At 42.0% G+C, this 21,993-nt stretch overlaps 1 protein-coding gene across 6 annotated transcripts in view; it reads left to right on the forward strand.

Moving 5' to 3' along the window:
• The window catches only part of LOC140524856 (golgin subfamily A member 3-like), a 65,119-nt gene that overhangs the window by 18,323 nt on the left and 24,803 nt on the right, over nucleotides 1-21,993 (forward strand). For 3 of the 6 annotated variants that reach the window (XM_072639705.1, XM_072639710.1, XM_072639707.1), the window contains exons 2-5: nucleotides 4,813-5,011; nucleotides 5,387-5,583; nucleotides 8,560-8,678; nucleotides 9,973-10,066. In XM_072639705.1, coding sequence (XP_072495806.1) covers nucleotides 8,656-8,678; nucleotides 9,973-10,066 — 117 coding nt within the window. In that variant the 5' untranslated portion in view covers nucleotides 4,813-5,011; nucleotides 5,387-5,583; nucleotides 8,560-8,655. Of the gene's footprint in view, nucleotides 1-264; nucleotides 379-4,812; nucleotides 5,012-5,386; nucleotides 5,584-8,559; nucleotides 8,679-9,972; nucleotides 10,067-10,878; nucleotides 11,021-21,993 lie in introns of those variants that run through there. The other 3 variants (XM_072639706.1, XM_072639708.1, XM_072639709.1) reach the window with 3 other exon arrangements.

Genomic DNA, 21,993 nt, shown 5'->3' on the forward strand with positions numbered 1-21,993 from the left:
AGGTGAGACCATGGAGGCCCCAGTGATCTGCCTTCCTTCTGCCCCAGCCTAGCATCCTTAGTACAATAGCGTGCCTACAGCTGAGTGCTCAGAATCACAAGAACACTCCTGCTTTTCTTGTCTCCTTGCCTCAGGGGTCACGTCAGAGGCCCTTGCCTTCATCCCTGAGATCCACTTCAGCCCAGGGCTGCCAGCTACTCTTCAGATGGCCCAGAAGCAGCGAGGCAGCCTCCCATGTGGGAGGGTCTGTCGCCCCCTTTCAGCCTGGCAGGGCCCCCTGAGCTCTCTGAGCCACCATTTCCTAATACGTCAGTGAAAAATATGTTCAAAAACTTTCACAGCATCTAAGTGCCAGGAATATGGGGAGGAAAGCAGGAGGTGAGCTCCAGAAAGTGCTGTGGAAATCTTAAGGCAGGATGTAAATGCTGTTAGAAACTTTTCATTGTAAAAGCAACAATAGCCAGGTTGAAATCCTGCACTGGGCTCTTCCTTGCTATATGACCTTGGGCAAGTCATTGCGTTGAGGTTTGGGGGTGCTTGGAACTTGAAAGAGCAACCCCTGTCCTTCCCGGAGAAATTGAACCAAACCTTCTTTGCCAGTCAAAGACAAAGATGATTATAGGTCTCCCATTTGCAGTAGACTTCTTGGGAATCTGTGTCTTTGTGACTTACACGTGGGGCAGTTAGAACCTGAGCCCTGCGGATAAGGCCCAGATGCAATCCGGGCACTATCTGTGTGATTAAGGAAATTTATGGTTCAGATTCGCACCTACAATAAGACCCATTTGAGAAGAAGAAGCTGGATAATTTATTGATTTACAGAAAAGGCAAATGCATGAACAGTTTAGAGCTATAGCAGAAATAATTAATATAGCCTAATACCAATATAATTATAGCAATATTAACATAGATATAAGAGGAAATAGAAAAACATCACCAATTCAGGAAAGTACCGACACCTGAATTTTCTCACCTGGGGAGACCCGGGATACAGCTTTCAGGGTCTGAATTGGGAGCGTCCTCTCCGTGGGTGAGATTCCAAGAACTTACACTAAGCAAGGAGAGTTTATAGGGACCTAGACAAAGACGGCTTTTTGCCAACGGCTCCGCACACTGTTCCAAGCTGGTCGGGAACATGGCCATGGGAATACAGATGTTTGTCCATCAGGGAGATATCATACAGGGGTCACAAGATATAAGTTAATTAGTCATATACTGGGAGGATTAGCCAAATCTTCCAAGTATTATCTATGTGTTCCAGGAGTGGCTAGTTCCCAAAACATTAATACATGGCTGACTCACCTATGTTATATTCCTTGAGAGGTCACCAAAAGGACAGAGTGAACTTACTTTATTCAAGGGATATGAAATATTCCTTCACTATCATGGACACAAGTTGGATCTTATGTTCAGAAAGACTGTGATAGGGATCTAGGCATGGTCAAGTAGTTTCAGGTGAGTGGAGGAGGGGTTTAGGGGAGGTCTTGAAGGGAGTGACCAGTAATTTCGGTGAGTAGCGTCAAGACAGCAGAAACCAAGAGAAAAGCATGTTGATAGCATGAAGAATGGGAAGTAGCTGAAGGTTCCCTGGAAATAAGACAATGGAGGGAGAGGCTAGGTAAGGGTAGCTGAAATTTGGGCCCAGGGATAATGAAAGACTTCTGACTTCAGCCAAACACCTGTTTCTGAGGCAGGAACATGAGAAATAACTTATTCCCACTCTGGAGGGGTGAAGATAGCACCCTCCAGAAACAAAAGTAAGCCTTAAAAACCTTTACCTGACTATAAAGATCCTCCCCTATCTCCCCATTGACTGGGTAGTGCAGGATGTACAATTTCGAGTACCATGTTCCCCCTTCTGCCACAAGTTATGTATGACCATGAAAATGGACATTTACCTTTCCTAGAGGAGGAGAAGTCAATATTTGTAAGCTTCATACTCATGAGAATTCCAAGCTATACTTCATGTTTATTCTACTTAGCTGCCTTCCAACGTCAAAACAAGTTCCAAACCAGTTGGACCCATGCTTTGCCTGTAATCTTCTCTATGAAACATAACTCCTTCCTTATGTCTCCCATTCTACTGGTGGCTCTTCTGAACTTAGGGAAACAAATATCATCGTGATATATCTCAAATTTCCCTCTTCCTCTGCTAGAAAATAATCTAGTACTAATTGTTGTTGATAGTATCTTCTACAATCACTTTATTTTCCTGCATTTCTTTGCAAGTCAAAACACTCTCTGGCCTGGATCACTTTGGTTTCATTCCGTATAGTACATAAGGTCTGTGGAAAGAAAAATTGTACTCATTCCTCCCAATCCATCCTCTTTTATTTATTCAAATCTTGTTTCCACATCTATCTCCATTCTGATGAATGCTCCCTCACTCTACTATACACATTCTTCCTTTCATCCATCTCCTCTTTAAGTAAGTATAGATTATTTTGAACAAATATACAAATGAGGAAAGGGAAGAGGTTGATCAACCCATACACAAATCAAAGGGAGCAGTCGCTTTGGTAAGGACAGATACAGAGACCCAACAGAAAAAGATAAACAATAAATTGCACATTTAGAAGTCTCATCTCATACAGCAGTCTAGGGGGTGGGGGAGACATCATCAGATCTGCATGTTCATCCAAGTCATCTTCAACTGAGGAACTTCTTGGCTGTCTTTATGTAGAAATCCTCTATCTTCGGTCAATTCTGCTACAAACTTCATCTTGACACAATTGTAATTTTCATTCACCATTTATACCCTCATTTTTCTTAAAGAAGTGTACGCTATTTCTCCTGTTTGGTGACCCCAATACAGCTAAATGAACATTTCTGAAGGATGCTTTTCTTGTTCTTCCATCAAAAATTTTTTTTCTTCAAAATCAGTTTCCTCTTTTGTGGCACTGCAGTGCCAAATGTCAAAGTACCAAATCTTGTATGATTTTCAAAATCTCTCCACCAGATAAGGGTTTCCCTGAGAACTTTCCAAATATAACAAATTATGAACTTTCTCTTCCCCAGCACTCAGGCTTTATAGATAGACTGTGTCCATCTCCCCATCACCACCTAGTCCAGTGTTTTCTGTAACACCAAAAGATCTCTTCACCTTTTTATAACCAAGGTTCCAGGAGCCTGTATCACATTTATCCCTCCTTGAACACGATATGCTTCTGATTCCTGCCTCCACCTCTCTCTCTCCTTCTTCTCCTATCCCTTTCCCCTCCTATTTTCCAATAGTGTGAAATGGATTTCTATACCTAACTGAGTTATTCCTTGTTATGCTATTCCTTGCCTGAGCCAGTTCAGAGGAGAATAAGGTTCAAGGTGAAGGTTTAAAATAAAGGTTTTGCCACCTCCCCAATCTTCCTTTTGACTGTAAAACCTCGTTCTTGAATCTCTGTTGTGAGGCAATTTACTTCATTGTGCCTTTCCCTTTCCCTTTCTCCCAGTGCATTCCTTTACCTAACTACTTAATTTTAATTCCTTTAGACGTCATTGGTTGATTTGTGGGACCTTTTCTCCCTGAACCAAAGAGCCCTTTGTCAATAGCAGTATTCTGCCAATGTTGATAGATGGCTGCAGTGCAGAGAGCACAACAGACTCCATAGCCTGAAAACATATAGGGCAATAGTGTAGAAAAGTGGAAAGCAGCTGCCCTACAGATCAGCACCAAAGAAGTATGACTGGAAGCTGGCTTGTTCACGTAGTGCAGGTGTCATGCGCACAATCCTTTGGGTCCACCTGTGTCCTCATGGTGTCAGGAGAAAGAGAAGAAATCCCTTTACATGTGGGTGTCAGCTTCTGGTAGGCCTGTGTGTGGACAGAACATTTATTACGCCAAGTCCAGGACTCTATACATTGCAACCAAGCTGCCCCAGGAATACCTAAGTTCACATCCTACCTCAGACACTTCCTGGTTGTGTGCCCTTGAGGAAGTCACTTCATTGCTATATTCCCCAGAAAATTCTGTAATACACATTCCCAGTGAGCTGGACCTAGCTCACATACATGCAATTCTCTACACTAACAAGACCACAGATCTAGTGTGAGATAACCAAACAATTTTGTATGAGATGTGTACTCATATGACATGATAGTAAGCACTCAAGCATTTCTCTGTTTTTGGTTTGTGTATTAAACTTGGTTTTCCTGAAAATTAGGTTAAAAGAGGCAAAGTGCCTTGGTAGCATTTAATTTCCATTGTTCCTTCCCTTCAGGCTGGCCAAAGCTAGCGAACATGCATGTATGAGGACCAGGAATGTGAATTCTGATTTTGTGCTCTAAAGAATGAGAAGGCTTTAACACATGCTAAAATAATCCTGATGCAGGACTCCAATTTGTGATTTCCATAAATGTTAAACCATAATATGCAAAAGAATTTTCTTAATTGAGTGGGTGGTAAATACAGTAAGACAAGAGAGTTGACAAGCAATTAATTGGAATATGACCTAGGATATCTATGTTTTCTTTACCATGAACATGACATAACATATGTCCAAGGAATATGTATTTAAGATAGTGCCTTTTGGTGAGGAGCCTTGTCCTTGGTAGTCATTAATAGAAGAATGCCCTGGTCTTCTTCATCTTGCCTTATTGACACAGTAAGAGGCATTGTGGGAGTTTACTCAGAGAGCAGAGAAGAGATATCTGTGAGGCCAAGTGGCTACCCCTAGTTGATTAGTTCAGGCTCTGCCCCTTATTGAGGTTCACATGATATTAAATGATTATCAATCAAATGGCAGCCCAAAAAAGGGCAAGTGAACACTAGAGTTGTTGTGTTGGATGAAGGTGGCTTATGGAGTTGATTTCCCACAGGGAAAGGTGACTATGCCTCAGCGAGAGCTGTAGTTGGATGCCCAGTAGCAGAAGCCCCTGGAACTCATGAAACAGCTCATCCTGGTCCAGGAAACTGCATATCCGGGAGCAGACCCTCAGCGAGCTGCAGACTGACCATGAGGAGCTGCAGGCCAGGCTGGAAAAGTACCAGAAGAAATTCAACAATCTGGAAGATGAGGTGCTTCTCTCTGTTTTTTCGTGGGGGAGAAGTTAAGGGATGCTTCAGGGATGGAGTGTGGGGAATGGCAGGAAAGATGGGCTGGTGACTGTGGGGACTGCAGTAATATATTGGTCAGTAATTGGGTTTTGTGAAGCTGGTTTCATGGGACCTTGTGCACTCATCTCATGCTTTAGCACTGCTGACTATTGTCTGGTATTGTGTTGAGCAGAACTCTACTGATACAACTTCTGTACATCTGTAACGTGTTCTATTGGTGTGGTCTATTTCCTTGAACACTATTCTGAGTGATAAATGTCCATGAAAATATTTTACTCCCTAAAGTCCCAAACCAGTTCAGGTCACAGTGAGCCTTTGAATTGTGATTTTTCCCAGCTCCAAGAACCAAGAGGCTTCAGAAAGCAAATACAGCGCCTGTAGAATGCATTTCAGAAGTTTTCTCTGGAGTTACATCAAGGGCAAGATAAGGTGAACATTTTGGGAGAGGCCAATGCAGCCCTTCAGGAAACCACAATATCTTGGTAATGGAATCAATCAAGAGGGTAGCAGATTTAGCACAGCTGAACGTGCAGGTATGTGAAGCCTTATGCTAGTGGGTTGCTTCTCCTGGATCTTCAAATCAATACACATCTTTCTTTAGGAAGAGTTAGAAAGGGAAGACTTTGACAGTGAGGCATAAGTAAAATGACTATTTCTTCCCATCTCTCCTTGTGCAAACAGAATTTCCACAGTGAAAATGTGAACATTTTTCCTGGTTTCATAAGGTTATAGTATATTTGGTTATTTTACTCAAAAAGGTTTTCTTAAGGTACAGCTTTATTGTCTAGGAGTACATCAACAAAAGCACTGACTAATGGGTTTGTTTCTATATTTCTTTTTTTTGGGGGGGGGGGGTTACTTAGAACGGAAGAGGTTGCTATTGTCTCAACCATTGCTGAGGGTCATTCCTTAGCTCCTTGGTTTGAAAGTTTCTTCTGGGAACAATAGTACCGCACTTTTAAAAAAAAAAAAACGCTTATTTATTTATTTTTAGTTGTCAACATTCATTTCCACAATATTTTGAGTTCGAAATTTTCTCCCCATCTCTCAGCTCCTCCCACCCCATAATGCTTTGCATTCTGATTACCCCTTCCCTCAATATGCCCTCACTTCTATTATATCCCCTCCCTTCCCTTACCCTCATCTTCTGTCTTTTCTGGTAGGGTAAGATAGATTTCTGTCTCCCATTAACTGTATTTCTTATTTCCCAGTTATATGCAAAACCAGTTCTCAACATTCGTTCCTAAAACTTTGAATCCCAACTACTTTCTCTTCCTCCCTCCCCACCCATCCACACTGAGGAGGAAAACAATTCAATATAGGCTATATGTGTAGCTTTGCAAAAGACTTCCACAATAGTCGTGCTGTGTAAGACTAACTGTATTTCCTTCCATCTATCCTGCCCCCGTTTATTCTATTCTCTCTTCTGACCTTGTCCTTATCCAAAAGTGTTTTCTTCTAATTATTCCCTCCTCCCATTTGCCCTACTTTTTACCATCCCCCCACATACCCCCGTCCTCTCATTTACCCTCCTTTCTATCATCGCCCCACACCCCACTTCTCGCCTACTTTCCTATAGTGGAAGATAGATTTTCATACCAAATTGAGTGAGCATATTATTCCTTCCTTAAGCTTAATGTAAAGAGGGTAAGCTTCCCTTTTCCCTCTCTCTTCCTCCCTTTTCTCATCCATTGAAAAAACTTTTTTTGCATCTTTGATGAGATAATTTTCCCCATTTTATTTCTCTCTTTATCCTCCCAATATATTCCTCTCTCAGCTGTTTTATTTTTTAGATATCATCCCTTCTTATGCAAGTCATCCTGTAATCTCTCACTCCATATATCTATCTATCTAAATATGTATATATGTCTCAGTGTGTGTGCGTGTGTGTTTGTCTCTGTATGTCTTCGTGTGTATGTCTGGTACAATCCGTTCAACTACACAAATACTGGCAAAAGTCTCAAGAGTTACAAATATTATTTTTGCATGTAGAAATGTAAACAGCTGAATTTTAGAAACTGCCTTGTGATATCTCTTTCCTATTTACCTTAGCTTCTTTCTCTTGATTCTTGTGCTTGAAAGTCAAATTTCCTCTTCATCTCTGATGTTTTCATCAAAAATGCTTGAAAATCCTCTATTTCGTTGAATAACCACTTTTTTCCACTGAAGTATTATCCTCAGTTTTGTTCATTAGGTGATCTTTGGTTTTAATCCTAGTTCCCTTGAATTCTGAAATATCATATTCCAAGGCCTTTGGTCCCTTAATGTTGAAGCTGTAATATCTTCTGTTATCTTGATTGTATTTCCAAAATATTCAAATTGTTTCTTTCTAGTTGCTTGCAATAGTCTCTCCTTGACTTGGGAACTCTGAAATTTGGCTACAGTATTCCTAGGAGTTTCTCTTTTCAGATCTCTTCCAGGAGGTGATTGGTGGTTTCTTTCAATTTTTATTTCACCCTTTGGTTCCAGAATATCAGGGTAGTTTTCCTTGATAATTCCATGAAAGATGATGTCTAGGCTCCTTTTTTGTTCATAGCTTTCAGGTATTCCCACAAATTTTAAATTATCTCTCCTGGATCTATTGTCCAGGTCAGTTGTTTTTCCAGTGAGATATTTCACAGTTATCTACAATTTTTTCATTCTTTTCTTTTGTTTTGTACTTTCTTGGTTTCCCATAAAATCATTCCTTTTAATGTTTGCTCCATTCTAATTATTATACAACTATTTTCTTCAGTGAGCTTTTGAACCTCCTTTTCCATTAGGCTAATTCTGCTTTTTAAAGCACTCCACATTCCTTTCTCCTTGGTGAAGGAGCTCTCTCACTGACCTTTGAAACTGTCATTGGTGTTTGTGGATTGAGCTATCTGGGAAATACTGCTGCTGGTGGTTCCCTGAAGGCTATTCTGGATCCTGTCCCTGCCTCGCCATGCTGTCCATGCAGGGCTGTGTGCCAGTCTGAACCTGGTACGATAGACCTTTCCTGGTGGCTTTCCAGACTGTCTTGGGCTGCAACTCTGTTGTTTTTTAGTTTCTTCAGCTTTAGAATTTGTTTACTCATTTTTACAGGTATTTTATGGGGTATTTGGGGGAGCTTCCACAGGTCCTTCTTTGTCCTCAGCCATTTTGACTTCACACCCATCTTCCATACTGCACTTCTCAGGGACTTGGCCAGGGAATCCACTACAGACCACTCCTGCTTGAGAAAGCTAAAAAGTAGTACTAAAGTCTCTCCATCCACCAGGCTATGTCATCCATTTTTACCTAGTTTCTCTGGGAAAGCATCTTAGTCTCTGCACAGAAACTCAGAATGCTGTGGCTTGCTTTTAAGTGGCACATTGAAATGTCCAGGGTCTAGGTAGCCAGTGCCTAGGAGAGCATACAGTCCCCACCCTAAGGTCTCCTGCCATGGCAGTGCTGTCATCCAACAGAGTTCTTGTTTTTACACTGATTGTGATTTCCCAGACACTTGACAGGACAATGTGCCGCACCACTTCCTTCCTGTGGTCTAGGTCCACTGCAGGTTTGCCGAAAAAAAGAAGAGGAAGACCTGAAAATCAGCCTGTTTATTCAGGGCTTGCAGAGGACACTGAAGACTGAGAAAGCCAATGTTCAAAGCCTCAAGGAGCAGGTATGTGGGTGCTCAGATGGATGTGGGTGAATGTGACTGCTTCTGCTGCCTCTGAATCTCAGACCAGCCCTCACCAGAGGCCATGTAGGCTTGACCATTGCCAGATCTAGAAATACATATTACAGAGATGGTAGTGCCAAAGCCTTTCTAAGCCTTTCAAGGAGTACTGTTGAAAGGTCCTTCAGTCTACACCAGAAGTAAAAAGCTCTACTTATTTGTCTGTTCATTGCACAAAAAATGAAATTTAATAGGCTTCTTAGCCTGACTCTTACCTTCCCCTGCCACAGGCAACAGCACCCAATGTCAAAGCCATATACAACCTCTATCATTTCAAAGCTACCACCTCGGGAGTGAGTGAATTTAAGAAGGAGCTGCAGGCCAAGGAGCAGCTGGCTATGAAGCTCCAAGCAGACACACACAGGCTGCTGTGAGGATTGCCCCACTGAGAATTATCTGGAGTCTGACACCAGAGTTCAAATCTGTCTTTAGGAACTTAGAGCACTAAGCCTTAAACCTCTGTCTGCCTCGGCTTTCTCAACTCTTAAGATGGGGATGTTGATAGCACTTACTCCAATGGGATTGTTGTGGTTATCATATGAGATGATCATTGTAAAGTGCCCTGCACAGTTCCTGGTACATGGTAGGCACTGAACAAATGTAGCCATTCATGGTATTATTATTAACACATCTCTGTATCTCCTGAGGTCCAGATGCCAGAGACACAGGCACAATGTCTTTTCATGTCTGGGTCATTACCAATGCAGACTTTCCAGGTTTGACCATGCTTGCCCTTGGACTTGATCTCTATCCAGCACTGGGAGGATGGGTATGATCAGGAGGAGAAGCTCAGTTTCAGTTTGGCTCCCTTTATGGGGCAACTCCAAAAAGCAAATTTTAGCTGATTTAAGGGATAGACAGTGTTCATGCCAGCATAAAAATGCCGTGGTGGCAATACTTGAAGGTAACTGGAAAGGGCGTAGTAAATCACCCTTAAAACAGATCTGGTGTCTGTGAGCAGAGCAGACAGGACCAAGTGAAGATCATCAGGCAGGCTCATCAAAAACATGTAGTCATCAGACATCTGTGCTTACCTGTTTCTTGGAATCTGTGTGCTCATAAATCCCCAGTGCTCTGACATTATTGTATGTCTTCTATACATGACTTACACAATGATGCAGAATATACTGATAGGTGCTGTCGTTTCTAGACTGGATATAGACTTTTATAGCCAAAAGAAGTTGTAGATCAGCAGAGAAATAATATTTTTGCTTGGTATTCTTGTGTCCATCCCTAGGATGCAGGAGGGAAAACACCGACAGGAAGTGTCCCAGTTGAAGCTGGAGTTGGCAGAAACTCAGGCTGAGCTGCAGCAAGACAAGATGAACAAGGTAATGCCCCCTGACCTGAGCTCCATCATGGGACAGAAGACCCTCTCCAGAACAGGCCTTGTGGTTAGGCTGCATAGCCTTGACCAGCAGAATCATGTTCCCTCTGTAGCTGACAGTTTGTAGTTAGTTAATCACCCTAGAGGAAGAGGCTTTGTGATGGAAAGATCTTTAGGGCCCCAACAGGTGGCAGCTTCTGGACTTTATCCTGCTCAGGAGAAGTGGTGTGAGTGTAACCCAACCCAGAAAGCTGCTCCTGAATATCTTTGGTCAGAGGCCGAAGGTCCCAGTCTCCATTTGCTTTGGGCTTTAGCACACCCAAGGCTTACTCTGTATGGGCTCTTCCTGCTATATCTTTAGAGGACTTTCATAAATATGAGAAGTGCTGTACTTCATCCCTCTGAAATAAATGTACCAGTAACATAAAGGTGAAACCTGATGATCCACTGGATAAAAAAGAGTTGCTTATGATGCGAAAGGTCCTTCATGGAAAACTCTACTACTTCATATGTAAGAGGGGTTATATTGTTGATCATGAGCTTGACAAATCAATATAATTCCCAGGAGTTCCCACACGTCAAGTGCTTTACAAACATGAAAATCCAATGTAATTCTTAGCTACGACTTGGGGGGCATCAAACACAGGCATTTCACTTGCTGATTTTGGAGTCCCTCCTGTCAGTAACTGGGAAACATTATGCACATTTAGAAAGCTTGGGTTTCCACAGGTGTGCCATTATTTTCCCTGTCTCTCTCTGTCTGTCTGTCTCTAAAAGTTAGGCACTACTAACATGAATAACACCTTTGTTTTTCAGAGTAAGGAACTGAAGGGAGAGAAAAATGACTCCTGTGACTCCTCCCTGTCCCTGCCTCCCTTCGAGAGGGGCTGCTCAATCCTCAACCCGCTGTCAACAAAGATAAACTCTACAGCCTGCACATCTCTCTCCAGCAACTGACGTAGGACCTATTTGTTTATCATTCATTATAAAAAAGGAAATATGTTTGGAACATGCTTTCATGTCACTTATGCTAAATGCCCAACAAGTGGGTCTGCCAGGCTAAAAACCTCTTCATTCCCTTGTGTCCATGCCATGTTGCTACCTCTCACAAGATGAAAAAAGTTTCTGACTTGAATAGAATCACCTATGGACTCCCTCTGACAACTCACACCTGAACAAAATTCCTCTTGACCAAATCCCCAACACAGGGTGAGCCTCTAGCCCAGGGCTTCCCAACCTGTATCCCATGGGCCCTGTGCTGCCCACCAGAGCATTTCAGGCTTGGTCACTGGAAAATGTAGAGGAAAACATCCTTTGTATGAAAAGGAAGTCCTGGGGCCCACTGCTTCCAGCCCCAGGGCCCGAGGGCCACAGTTTGCACAGGCGTGCTCCAACTCCTACCAGGAGGCCTCCCCTTGTGTGGCAGCCCTGGCCAGAGTGGGATATCTCTAAGTGATTTTGGTTTTTCCACTCATCCGTGCTTTATTGATACATACTGTATGTGCACCCAGGATTGAAAACAGGAGATACAACTTAGGAGAGTCTTACAAACGAATCTAGTATACACACACATTTAATAGATAAAGACAGGTATATTTATGTTTTAGAGGGATTCAAAGGAAGGGAGAATGAATTGGACCATTCTCAGAGGAGTTTGGGGTTCTCCTCTGCAGAGACTGCAGACAATGGCTTCCAAGGCAAGGGGAATAGCATGAAGGAAAGCAAGACTAAACAGAACTAAGACACCAGAGAAGACCAGCTGACCTCTACTACCACGAGAGAGGCTTCTTTAATCAGTAGACAGACATAGAGACAACTGGGTCACCCTCTTCCTCACCTGTTAACCTTCTCACTGAGACTGCTTTCTTCCTCTACAGTTCAGGACTATTTGAATCTATGTGAAATGCCAGATGGAGTCAAGAAGAGTTGGACAAGACAGAACGTCACAACCCTACATCGTTGATCAATATTCCTTGTTTTGACCAGTTTGGAGGATGCCTTTAATTTCTTTTAATTGGCATATCTTTGATTGTGAGGGAGGATGAACAGAAGAAAAGGCTCACTTTTAAATTTTAACTTAAATTTTTAAATTTAAACTTCTTAGAAGATTTTATCTCATTGTGGAAATAGAGGAAGATTAAACAGGGTTTGGTACTAGGGCTCCAGCTGTATGATCTACCTGAGAGCCAAGAGGCAGCCCCTCCTACTGCACTTTTGTTTTCTTGACTAAGCAGAATCCATTTTATACTGAAATAGTTGTTCAACAAGAAGATGCCTGAGTTAACAAAGGTACCTGACTGCCTTTGGCAACTTCAGGGCACCAGGCACAGTTGAGCTCTTAAGGTACTGGGAAAAACAAGGCAGATGTCACTGGTGAGGCGACAAACTAGGATTTGGGGAAAATCATGGAGCACGGGAGAGGACCAAAGGAGGGCAAATGTCCCGATCTTCTACAAAGGAAAGAGAACGAAGTCTGCACATGGAGAATAAGGAGGGTCACCTCTGTTGCTGAGAAATTATAGATCATGCTATTCAGAGGGTGGCTAGAAAATGGCTAGAAAAGCAGGAAGTGTCAGCGGCTGGTGTTAGCTTTCCCAAAGTCACACCCAGTTCATTTCATCTCCCTTCTTCTCAGAGTCATTAGACTGCTCAGGAAGGGGAATGCTGGAGTTATCCTTTATCTAGATTGTAGCCAGTCATTTGGGCAAGTTTCCCATGCAGTCCTTTCCAAAGCGAGTGAAGAAAATGGCTAGAAGGTAATACGTTCAGATGGATTTACAAGAAGATGAAACACCAGACTCAAGTCGTAGTCATACCTCAGTGACTTAGGCATAGATGGCATGCTTTTCCAAAACAGTTAACGGCTATAACAGTCAGGATGCCAAAAGATCTCACATGGTAAAATTATTAGGTCAGATCTAGTAAGATGAAATTATTTTTGGTCTCTTTAATTAAGAATTTGACAAACATCAACCAAAATGACTACATCTATCAAAGTTAGAAAAAAGAGAGAAAAGAGAATTGTGTATGAAACCATGAATCCCTTTTATACTTAGTTTGGGTAATTTTAAAGTGTATTTATTTTATGTGGCTTACATATGTCTGTGTCCCCTTTCTGAACTTGATTCTCTTCTTTGCTGGATGTTTTTAAATGTGTTTTGTACCTCATTTTTGTTTTATTTTTGGCATCAGTATCTTCTTGTTACACTTGCCCCCCAAGTATTTAATCCTTCCTTCTAATCCTCCCTGAAGCAAACGTAATCCGCCCCCATTCTCACGGACTAAGATAATAGGAGGGAGGGGGAATCACACATCTGTTATCGCTAAAAATAGTATGATTCTGCAATTATAATCTGTACCAAGAGGATGGAGGCCGGCTTCATTACTAGTCTTCTGAGTCACTGATTCATCATTGCATTGGCCAGAGTCTTAAGTCTTTTGGAGGAATTTCTCTTTACAACATTGCTGTCAGTGTATGTAATAGTGCTTCAATCTGTCAGCTCATATGTCATCCTAGATTGCACTTTATCCCTTTTATAACTCTATACTGTGAAGCAATGTTCTCTTCCATTGATATGCTATGTTTTCAGTCATTCTCTAATGGATGAACATGCCCTCAGTCTTCAGTTCTTTGCTGTAGCAACAAATGCTACCATAAACATTTTGCATGTATTAATCCTTTCCTTCTTCTTTGGTCTCTTTGGAGTATAAAATTATTAACTAGAATAAAATAATTAAGGATCAAAAAATCTACTTCACTAATAAATTACAGGGACAGGTATTATTAGGCAGTGATTGTCCTGAAAGAATCTGGCCTTTTAGGGCACTCCAAGCTCCAGGTGAGTCAGTAGTGTAATATGGCGGACAAGAGAGCTAGAGTGATCGTTGCTGAAATAAGAAATGAACATACCCAGACCTAGGAAGGCAATCATCTCTCTGTACCTTATCCCAGTAAATGCATATCCCAAAGGCAGTATGAAGCTCATTGGTAAAGTAGAAAGTGTCGTCATAATGATTGGTGGTCTTCAGGCCCTGCCACCTTATTTAGGGAGGAGCAGGCCATGAGTAGCTGGATAAAGAGGATATCTGCAGGAATTGTGGCAGTGTTCAAGTATTTGATAGGCAGTCACATGCAAGAGAGCAGAGTCCCATGCAGCAGAATGCCAAACAGTAGAATTAGCAGTGTCACCAAAATTCCAGCTGACACAAAGGGGAATGGGCTTTCTCAAGACGTTGTCAGTTCTCTATCCCAGCAGATCCTTAGAGAGAAGCTAGCTGAGAGGCCCTAAGTTTATTCACTTTAGGGGTGTTTTTGTCAAAGTTTGAGGTGGCAAGTGTGGATGCCTAGGTCTTCACAAGTCATCATTTCTGATGTATGTGTTGTCTATTGTCTCCGGATAGAACCTTTGATCCCTTAGTGGATGCATGTTTCCTTTGAATATTTGTGAGATTTTGAAACATCACAAGTTGATGGATTATGCTTAATGAAGCTACTTAGACTCTGCTGATTTTGTTTCTCGTGGTGATTGGTGAAGGGATAAGGGTGTTGTGGGTTTCTTATGTCTAATCCTATCATATGTTCCTCTTTTCAACAGATAAAAAATTTTGCAGTATAATTTCATTTTCATCTAACTTTGGGTTTTCTTAAATGGTTAACTGTACGATCTTGTTCCAGTTGATGTTAAGATACAGTAGAAGGTTGAGAACCCAAGTCTATATTCAGCCACATCCAGTTGTTAACAAGGGCTTTCTTCTTGCTTTGGAAGCTAATATTTTAAATGTTGTTGTAGAAAATGATTATAGCTCTTTCTGCTGTTCCTGTGTTTTGTTTTACATAGTATTTATTCCTTTGACCTGTTTCCTTTTGTTAAAAAGCAACAAATAGATAGTCTTCAACACCAAATGGAAGAACACAAGACCAAAATACATGAATCGATGCCTTCATGGACTCATGGATGGAATGTTACTTAATGGACCTCTCCATTACCTGCCCATCTGCTGCTTCTAGGGAACTTGAAAATTCCAGCTTTGACTGAAAGGAACAGAACCACCCTTTCAACACCCAGTCAGTAATGAAACAATGACCTTGGATCTGAATAAGCTTTCTTTTCCTCCAGAGAAGAAAACATTTCTTTCGGACCTTTTACTTTATTTTTCAAGTACATACATCGTATATAATTGGTTGTCTATAAATAGTAAAATTACAACTATTTCATTATTGCAAAATCCCCTTTTACAATTTCAAAATTACTTGGAATGTCTTTCTTGTTCTTCTGACTCATTGCCATGTTGAAGTCTGCTGCTAGAAAATCTGGTATACGGAGTATTTAGGGAAGCTGACGTACTGGTAAGGCTTTAAGTAAAATGAATATTTTCTTTAGTATACCTTTCCAACAAAAAAATGCCTGTATGATAGGGTTTTATTTTGTTTCCATCACCTTTCTTTCTCAGCTGTTTGCAAAAGCACATTACTTCTCTTTCAGTGGGACCAGCCTTTCTCTCTCTGGCTGAAACACCAAACTTCCTAAATGGTAGTTGGGTCCCCTGTCCCAGCAGGTCCTGAAGGACTTTAGGTCCCACACAAGGAGAGGAAAAAGATGGGGTAGATCTCTGGTCATAGTTCCAAATTGCTTTCCAGAATGGTTAGATCACCTTAGAGTTCCACCAACAACGAATTAGTCTTCCAAATTACTCGCATCTAATCCAACATTGATCATTTTCCTGTTTTGTCATGTTAGGGAATCTTATAGGCATAGCTTGTGTTTATTTGCCTCATTTTGCGCAAAAGTGATTTAGAGCATTTTCCTTATGAATATACGTAGCTTTAATTTCTGTCTCTGAAAATTCACTCTTCATATCTTTGACCAGTATTCAGTTGGGGAATGAATTGTATTCTTGTTAATTTGGCTAAGTTCTCTATTTATTTTAAAAATGAGTCCCTGACCACAGACACTAGTTTTCAAAATTATTTCCAGTTTTCTATTTCCCTCCTAATCTTCGATGACTTACCTTTGTACAAAATCCTTGCAATTTAATGGAAACAAAATTATCCATCTTGCATTTCATAATGTTCTCTATCTCTTGTTTGGTCATAAAATCGTGCATTCTCCATAATCTGAGAGATAAACTATTTCTTACACCCCTAATTTGTTTATGCAATCAATCAGCCTTTATACCTAAATTGGAAAACCATTTGTACTTTATGTTGGTATATGGTGTCACATGTCCAAATTTTCCTTGTTATTTTCCAATTTTCCTAGCAGCTTCTGTCAAACAGTGAGTTCTTATCACAGAAGATGGCATCTTTGGGTTTATCAAACAGGTGATTACTGTACTCATTGACTACTGTGTCTTGTGAAGTTAACCTACTCCACTGATCTGCTGTTTTATTTCATAGACAGGACCAAGTCGTTTTGATGATTGCTGCTTTGTAATGCGATTTAATATCTGTTGTAGTACGTCAGCTTGACTCATATTTCTTTTCCTTACATAGCTTGATATTCTGGATCTTTTATATTTCCAGATGAATTTTGATATTGTTGTCTAGGTCTTCAAAGTAATATCTGGTTGTTGATTGGGATGGCACTGAAAAAGTACATTAATTTAGGTTGAATTATCATTTTTAGTGCATTAGCTCAGGCTACCCTGGAGTAACTGATGTTTTCCCAGTGGTTTAGATCTCAGTATATTTGTGAGAAAAGTGTTCTCTGATTGTGTTCCCACAGCTCCTAGGTTTATTTTGGCAGGTAGGCTCCCAAATATTTCATAATGTATACAGTACCTTCAAATGGAATTCTCTTTCCATCTCATGCCATTGGGCTGTAACGTGCAATACAAATAATTTTGATTACATTAAATTGAAAAACTTTTGCATAGGCAAACCAAAAGCAACCAAAAGTAGGAGGGAAGCAGAAAAATGGGAAAAACATTTTTGTAACTGTTGTCTCCTATCCAAATTTCTAAAATTATGATTTCTAAAATATATGGAGAGCTGAGTCAAATGTCCAAGAATACAAGTCATTTCCCAGTTGACAACTGGTCAAAAGATATAACCAGGCAGATTTCAGAGGAAGAAAATAAAACTATCTGTATTTATAAGAAAAAGTGCTCTAAATCACTATTGTTTAGAGATACACAAATGAAAACAACTCTGGGGTACCACATCACTTGCGTCAGATTGACTACCTTGACAAAAAAGAAGATGATAAATATTGGAGAAGATTTGAAGAGCCGGAACACTAATTCAATGCTGGCAGAGCTGTGAGGTGATCCAACCATTCTGGAGAGCAATTTGGATCTATGACCAAAGGGCTACAAAAATGATCTTACTCTATGACCCAGCAGTATCTTTTCTAGGACTCTATCTTAAAGAGAACAAAAAATAGGGACAGGTCCCACACGTACCAAATTATTTATAGCAGCTCTCTTTGTGTTGACTCAGAACTGGAGATGGAGGGGACACACATCAGATTGGGAATGGATGAACAAGTTGTGGTGTATGAACATAATGGAATTCTATTGTGCTATAAGATATGATGAAGTGAGGTTTTCTGAGATGTCTCATGTCCGAAACTGGTCCCCTTCAGACACAGCAAGAAGGACCCTTCCTGTTAATCTCCCCAGTCTCCCCAGCTAAAAGACTGGTGTATCCCTTCTACTCGTTCCACTTCTCCTCGATATATCCTGGGCCAATATTCTCTGGAGTTTTCAAGATCAACAAGGCATGGTGACAGCACTTACAATGTACTCTGCCATCTTGGATCCTGGAAGTTCAGGTAGGCAACTTTCAAATGTTCAGTCTGTGTGCTGATAGGCCCAGAAGTAGCTGCTGCTGCTGTAAAGGCAGCAGCCTCCTCAAATCCTTCAAACATTTACTTTCCAAGGCTTCACAGTCACCATTGCCCTCACCTTCTCCACAGCATGCAATGGCTTCTCATTGCCTGAGAGCTCATCTGTAAAGAGTGGTTAGTGTTGTGAGAGATGATCTCTGAAGATTTCTCAGGAGTGAAGCAGGCCTCCTCACAGAGTCAATTTTTTCTTGTCCTGTTGACTTGTAAAGAAATATCTCAATATATTATGTACTTTCCCAGACTTCCCCCACCCCACCATGTTATAGGCACATAGCTAGGAGAAATAACACCTCTCCCCCCCCCCCCACCTCCCTCCTGTCCTTGTCTCCAGGCAAGTTTGTGCAACTGTCTTTGTTCTCTGTCGCTAGCGTAGATTGCTGTGAATTGTACCCTCAGGGCTTGCACCCATGAGCCCTGAGGAAGGGGGTTAGTGAGGAGAGGATTGTTGTTAGAAGCTATAATCTGCTGAGCTGAACACACCTCAGCTCTCGTAGGTTCCAGCACTCTGAGGGAACCCTTTCTTGAGAAAGTCAATAAACGAACTATTCTCTTTGCTAATATCTCTGACTCTCTCATTCATTGCTAAGCGTCTCTGTACCCTACACAGTACGTTGTCTTCCCCATTGGCCTGGAAAGTTTTGGAGCACAGGCTCTTTCTTTCCCTTCTTTGTATCCACATCACTCACCCCAGTGCCTGCCCTGACTCTGTTAGTAAATAGACATTTATTAAAATCCTCCCATGTGCTAGTCCCCTGCTAAGCTCTGGGGATGTGAAAACAAATGACAGACCCTGATTACAATGTAATGGAGACAAGAAGCAAAGAAACATGTACTAACAATCTCTATACAGGGTAAGTAGAACATAATCAACAGAGGGAAGAGACTGAGAAAGGCTTCCAGTAAAAGATGACATGTTGGTTGGGACATAAAAGGAAGTCAGGGAGGTTCGTAAGGTAGAGTGGTGGGGGGGAGGGAGGGCAGAGGTCCACGTATGGGGGGCAGCCAGAAAAAATGCCTGGAATTGGGTAGTTGAGGGTCTGCGTGATGAAACATCCAGGAGACCAGCATCACTAGGTACAAGAGTATGAGTTGAGAGGTAAGGTGTGTGAATACCAGCAAGCTAGGAGGGTCCTAGGTTATGCGGGGCTTAAGGTCATACAGCATTTTGTATTGGATCCTGGAAGTGAAAAGGAGCCATTGGAGATTATTAAGTGGGCAAGTGGGAAGCAGTTTATGTGAAAATATAGGACCATTTTTTAGGAAAAACACTGGAATGGCTGAGTGGAGGTTAGATTGGAGTGGAGAGAGACGTGAGCAGACTTCAGAGACAGCACATATTCCTGCAAAGTATTGCAATAATCCATGTGAGATGATTAGCCCTTCACCAAGTACCACAGGAGAAAAGACTTGCAGAAGAGATGTTGCAACAGTGAGATTGTCAGGCTGTGGTAACACTTTGACTATAGGGATTGAGAGATTGTGAAGCATCCAGGATTAGTGGACTAGACTGTGGTCTTATTTGTTACAGGGGTACAGAAAGGAGGAGTGGAAAATGGTTTAAGGATAAAGACAATGAGTTCAGTTGTGGACATGGTGAGTTTCATGTGTCTACTTGATATTCAGGTTGAGATATCTGAAACGCAGAGACACAAGATCAGTAGAAAGATTGGGGCAGGAAAGTTAGAGTTGGGAACCATCAGCATACAGATGATAATTGAATTTATGGGAGTTGATCAGATCACTCAGTGAAAGTGTATAGGGAAGAGGGCCCAGGATAGAACCTTGAGAGTCACCTATGTTTGGAGGAGGAACCAACCCAGGAACCTGAGATGGAGCAATCAGAGAGGTTAGAAAAGAACCTTGAAAACTTGTAGAAGAGAGGGTATCAAGGAGGAGAGAATGGTCCTGGGGTTCAGAGGCTTCAGAGTGGTCAAGAATAATGAGGACAGAGAAAAGGCTGCTGAATTTGGCAACGAAGAGATCCCTGATAACTTTGGAGAAAGTAGTTTTTGTGTCGTAGTGAGGTCATAGCAGGATGGTGAAGGCTTAAAAAGAGAGAATGGTGGAAGGGTCTTTTGTAGTGGCCTTTCCATGGAGTTTAGCCACAGAGGACAGAAAAGAGAGAAGATGAGAGTTAGAAGGGATGGTAGGATCAAGTGAGGGGTTTTCTTGGAAGGGGGAGATGAGGATATATTTGTAAGCAGCAGAGAAAGAGCAGGAGTGAAAGACTGAAAATAGGAGGTGGAGACAGATGGTAGAGTGGGATAAACTGTTGGTGGAGATGAGATGGAAAGAATTCCCCCTTTTCAGGTGTTAGACTTGGTGAGAAGACAGGAAAGAGGGGCAGAAGACACGTGAATGAGGAGCTCATGGGGAAAGCTCTCAATATTTTCTGTACAGTATGAGGTGAAGTTCTCAGCAGAGAGAGTATAAGGGGAGGGAGAACCATAGGACGTTTGAGGAGGGATGAGTAGGTTTGTAAGATTCACTGTGGAGAGAAGAAGAGTGAGCTGATGAGGGAGGTATAGAAGGTTTGCCTAGAGCAGTGAGGGCCCGGTTGACGTGGTGTTACCAATTTGTCGTGGACCTAGTCAGAACGATTGTGTGACTTTCTCCAACTTCATCTTGTAGCATATGTGTAGTATGCATAGTGGGAAAGGGGGGGACTGATCGAAGGCTGAGTTTTGAAAGGGAATAAGGGAGGAAATGATGAAGGGGCTAGGGATACAGGAGTGGGCTACAGTGTGGAAATGAATTGGTTTAATAAGGAGTCAGGATGAAAAAAAGAGGTGAGAGTGAACAGTAGAGGGAGACAATTGAGGAGTAAAGGAATCAGAGCTCATTGGGGTAGGAGAGGAGGAGGTTTGGAAGCAGAGTTGAAGAGAAAGGAGCAAAGTCTGATGCTTAGGTGGGACAGGGCCAGCATAACAGGTGAGGCTGGAGGGAAGCAGAGGGATGACTTGGCTAGAACTAAGTTAAGTAAAGAAGGTGGCAGAATTTAGGTGGCGAAGAGTCATGTTTACATGGCAAGGAGGGAAGTCAGAGAGCATCTTAACTGAATAGAAGAGGGGCACCGAGGTGAGCTTAGGAGAGGGACCATAGGTACGGGGACCAGTAAGAGAATGATATGAGGGGCCTGCGCCAGAGGTTAGGGTTCCTAGGTAAGAGCTCTAGTGAGGCTTGGGTAGTGGGCAGAATGGGGCTGGATTTAGGCCAGCTAGATATTGCATGCTGTACCCCAGAGTAGTATTAGTCATGGTCCCCAGTGAGCCCCTTTGGTGGATTAACTTACACATATCAGGGAAAATGTGTTTATGTTAGGCATTGAAGGAGAAAGTGAAGTGGTAGGGGTGGTCTCCCTAAGATGGAATTGCATTATTGAGGAGAAATGGGGATGAATAGCCTGCTGTCTTTGCTTCCCTGCAGCCTTCACATGTGCCAATCAACTACTCAATCACAGAATTCCCTAGAAAAAGAACCCAGGCAGGAGGCTCATCTCCTCAAACTTGTGACTTTTCAGGGCTGAACACCATCTTTGAGATCACCCTCTTTGTCAAATGCTCCAACAGAGTCAGTTGCCATGGAGGTACTTCCTTCACTTCAGTCTACCAGCCAACATGTTCCCACTGAGACAACTGGCCAGTAAATCAAGACATCCTCACACACAATCAACCTCTTCTTCAACGAGAACCCCTGCTGTACCCAAGACATCTGCAGGAGGGAACAAGGCAACCAGGAGTCTGTTGTTCACCTTGACTTCAGATGAAACAACAACTACCTCTGAGTCAAGCACTCCATTACAGACCAGCGTCCCTGGGAGAATTCCTTCTCTTCTCCCAATCATCCTGTCTAAAGCACGTACAATTACCATGGAGAAAACCAGTATGGGATCAATATTTATGACAATTCGACCAGATATCCTCTGCACAACTGCCTCAGCTTTAGGGATGGGCACCAGTCCTCCTGCCTCCATGTCCTTCTCTCTTTCAACTTTCCATGGCAAAGAACCAGCAGAAAACCCAGCACTGAATCCAGTACAAGCTGAGGTCACTACCCCACCGAAGTCAGACTCCTAGACTTG

Source organism: Notamacropus eugenii, chromosome 2 (assembly GCF_028372415.1).
Source record: "Notamacropus eugenii isolate mMacEug1 chromosome 2, mMacEug1.pri_v2, whole genome shotgun sequence".
NCBI classification, from domain to species: Eukaryota; Metazoa; Chordata; class Mammalia; order Diprotodontia; family Macropodidae; genus Notamacropus; species Notamacropus eugenii.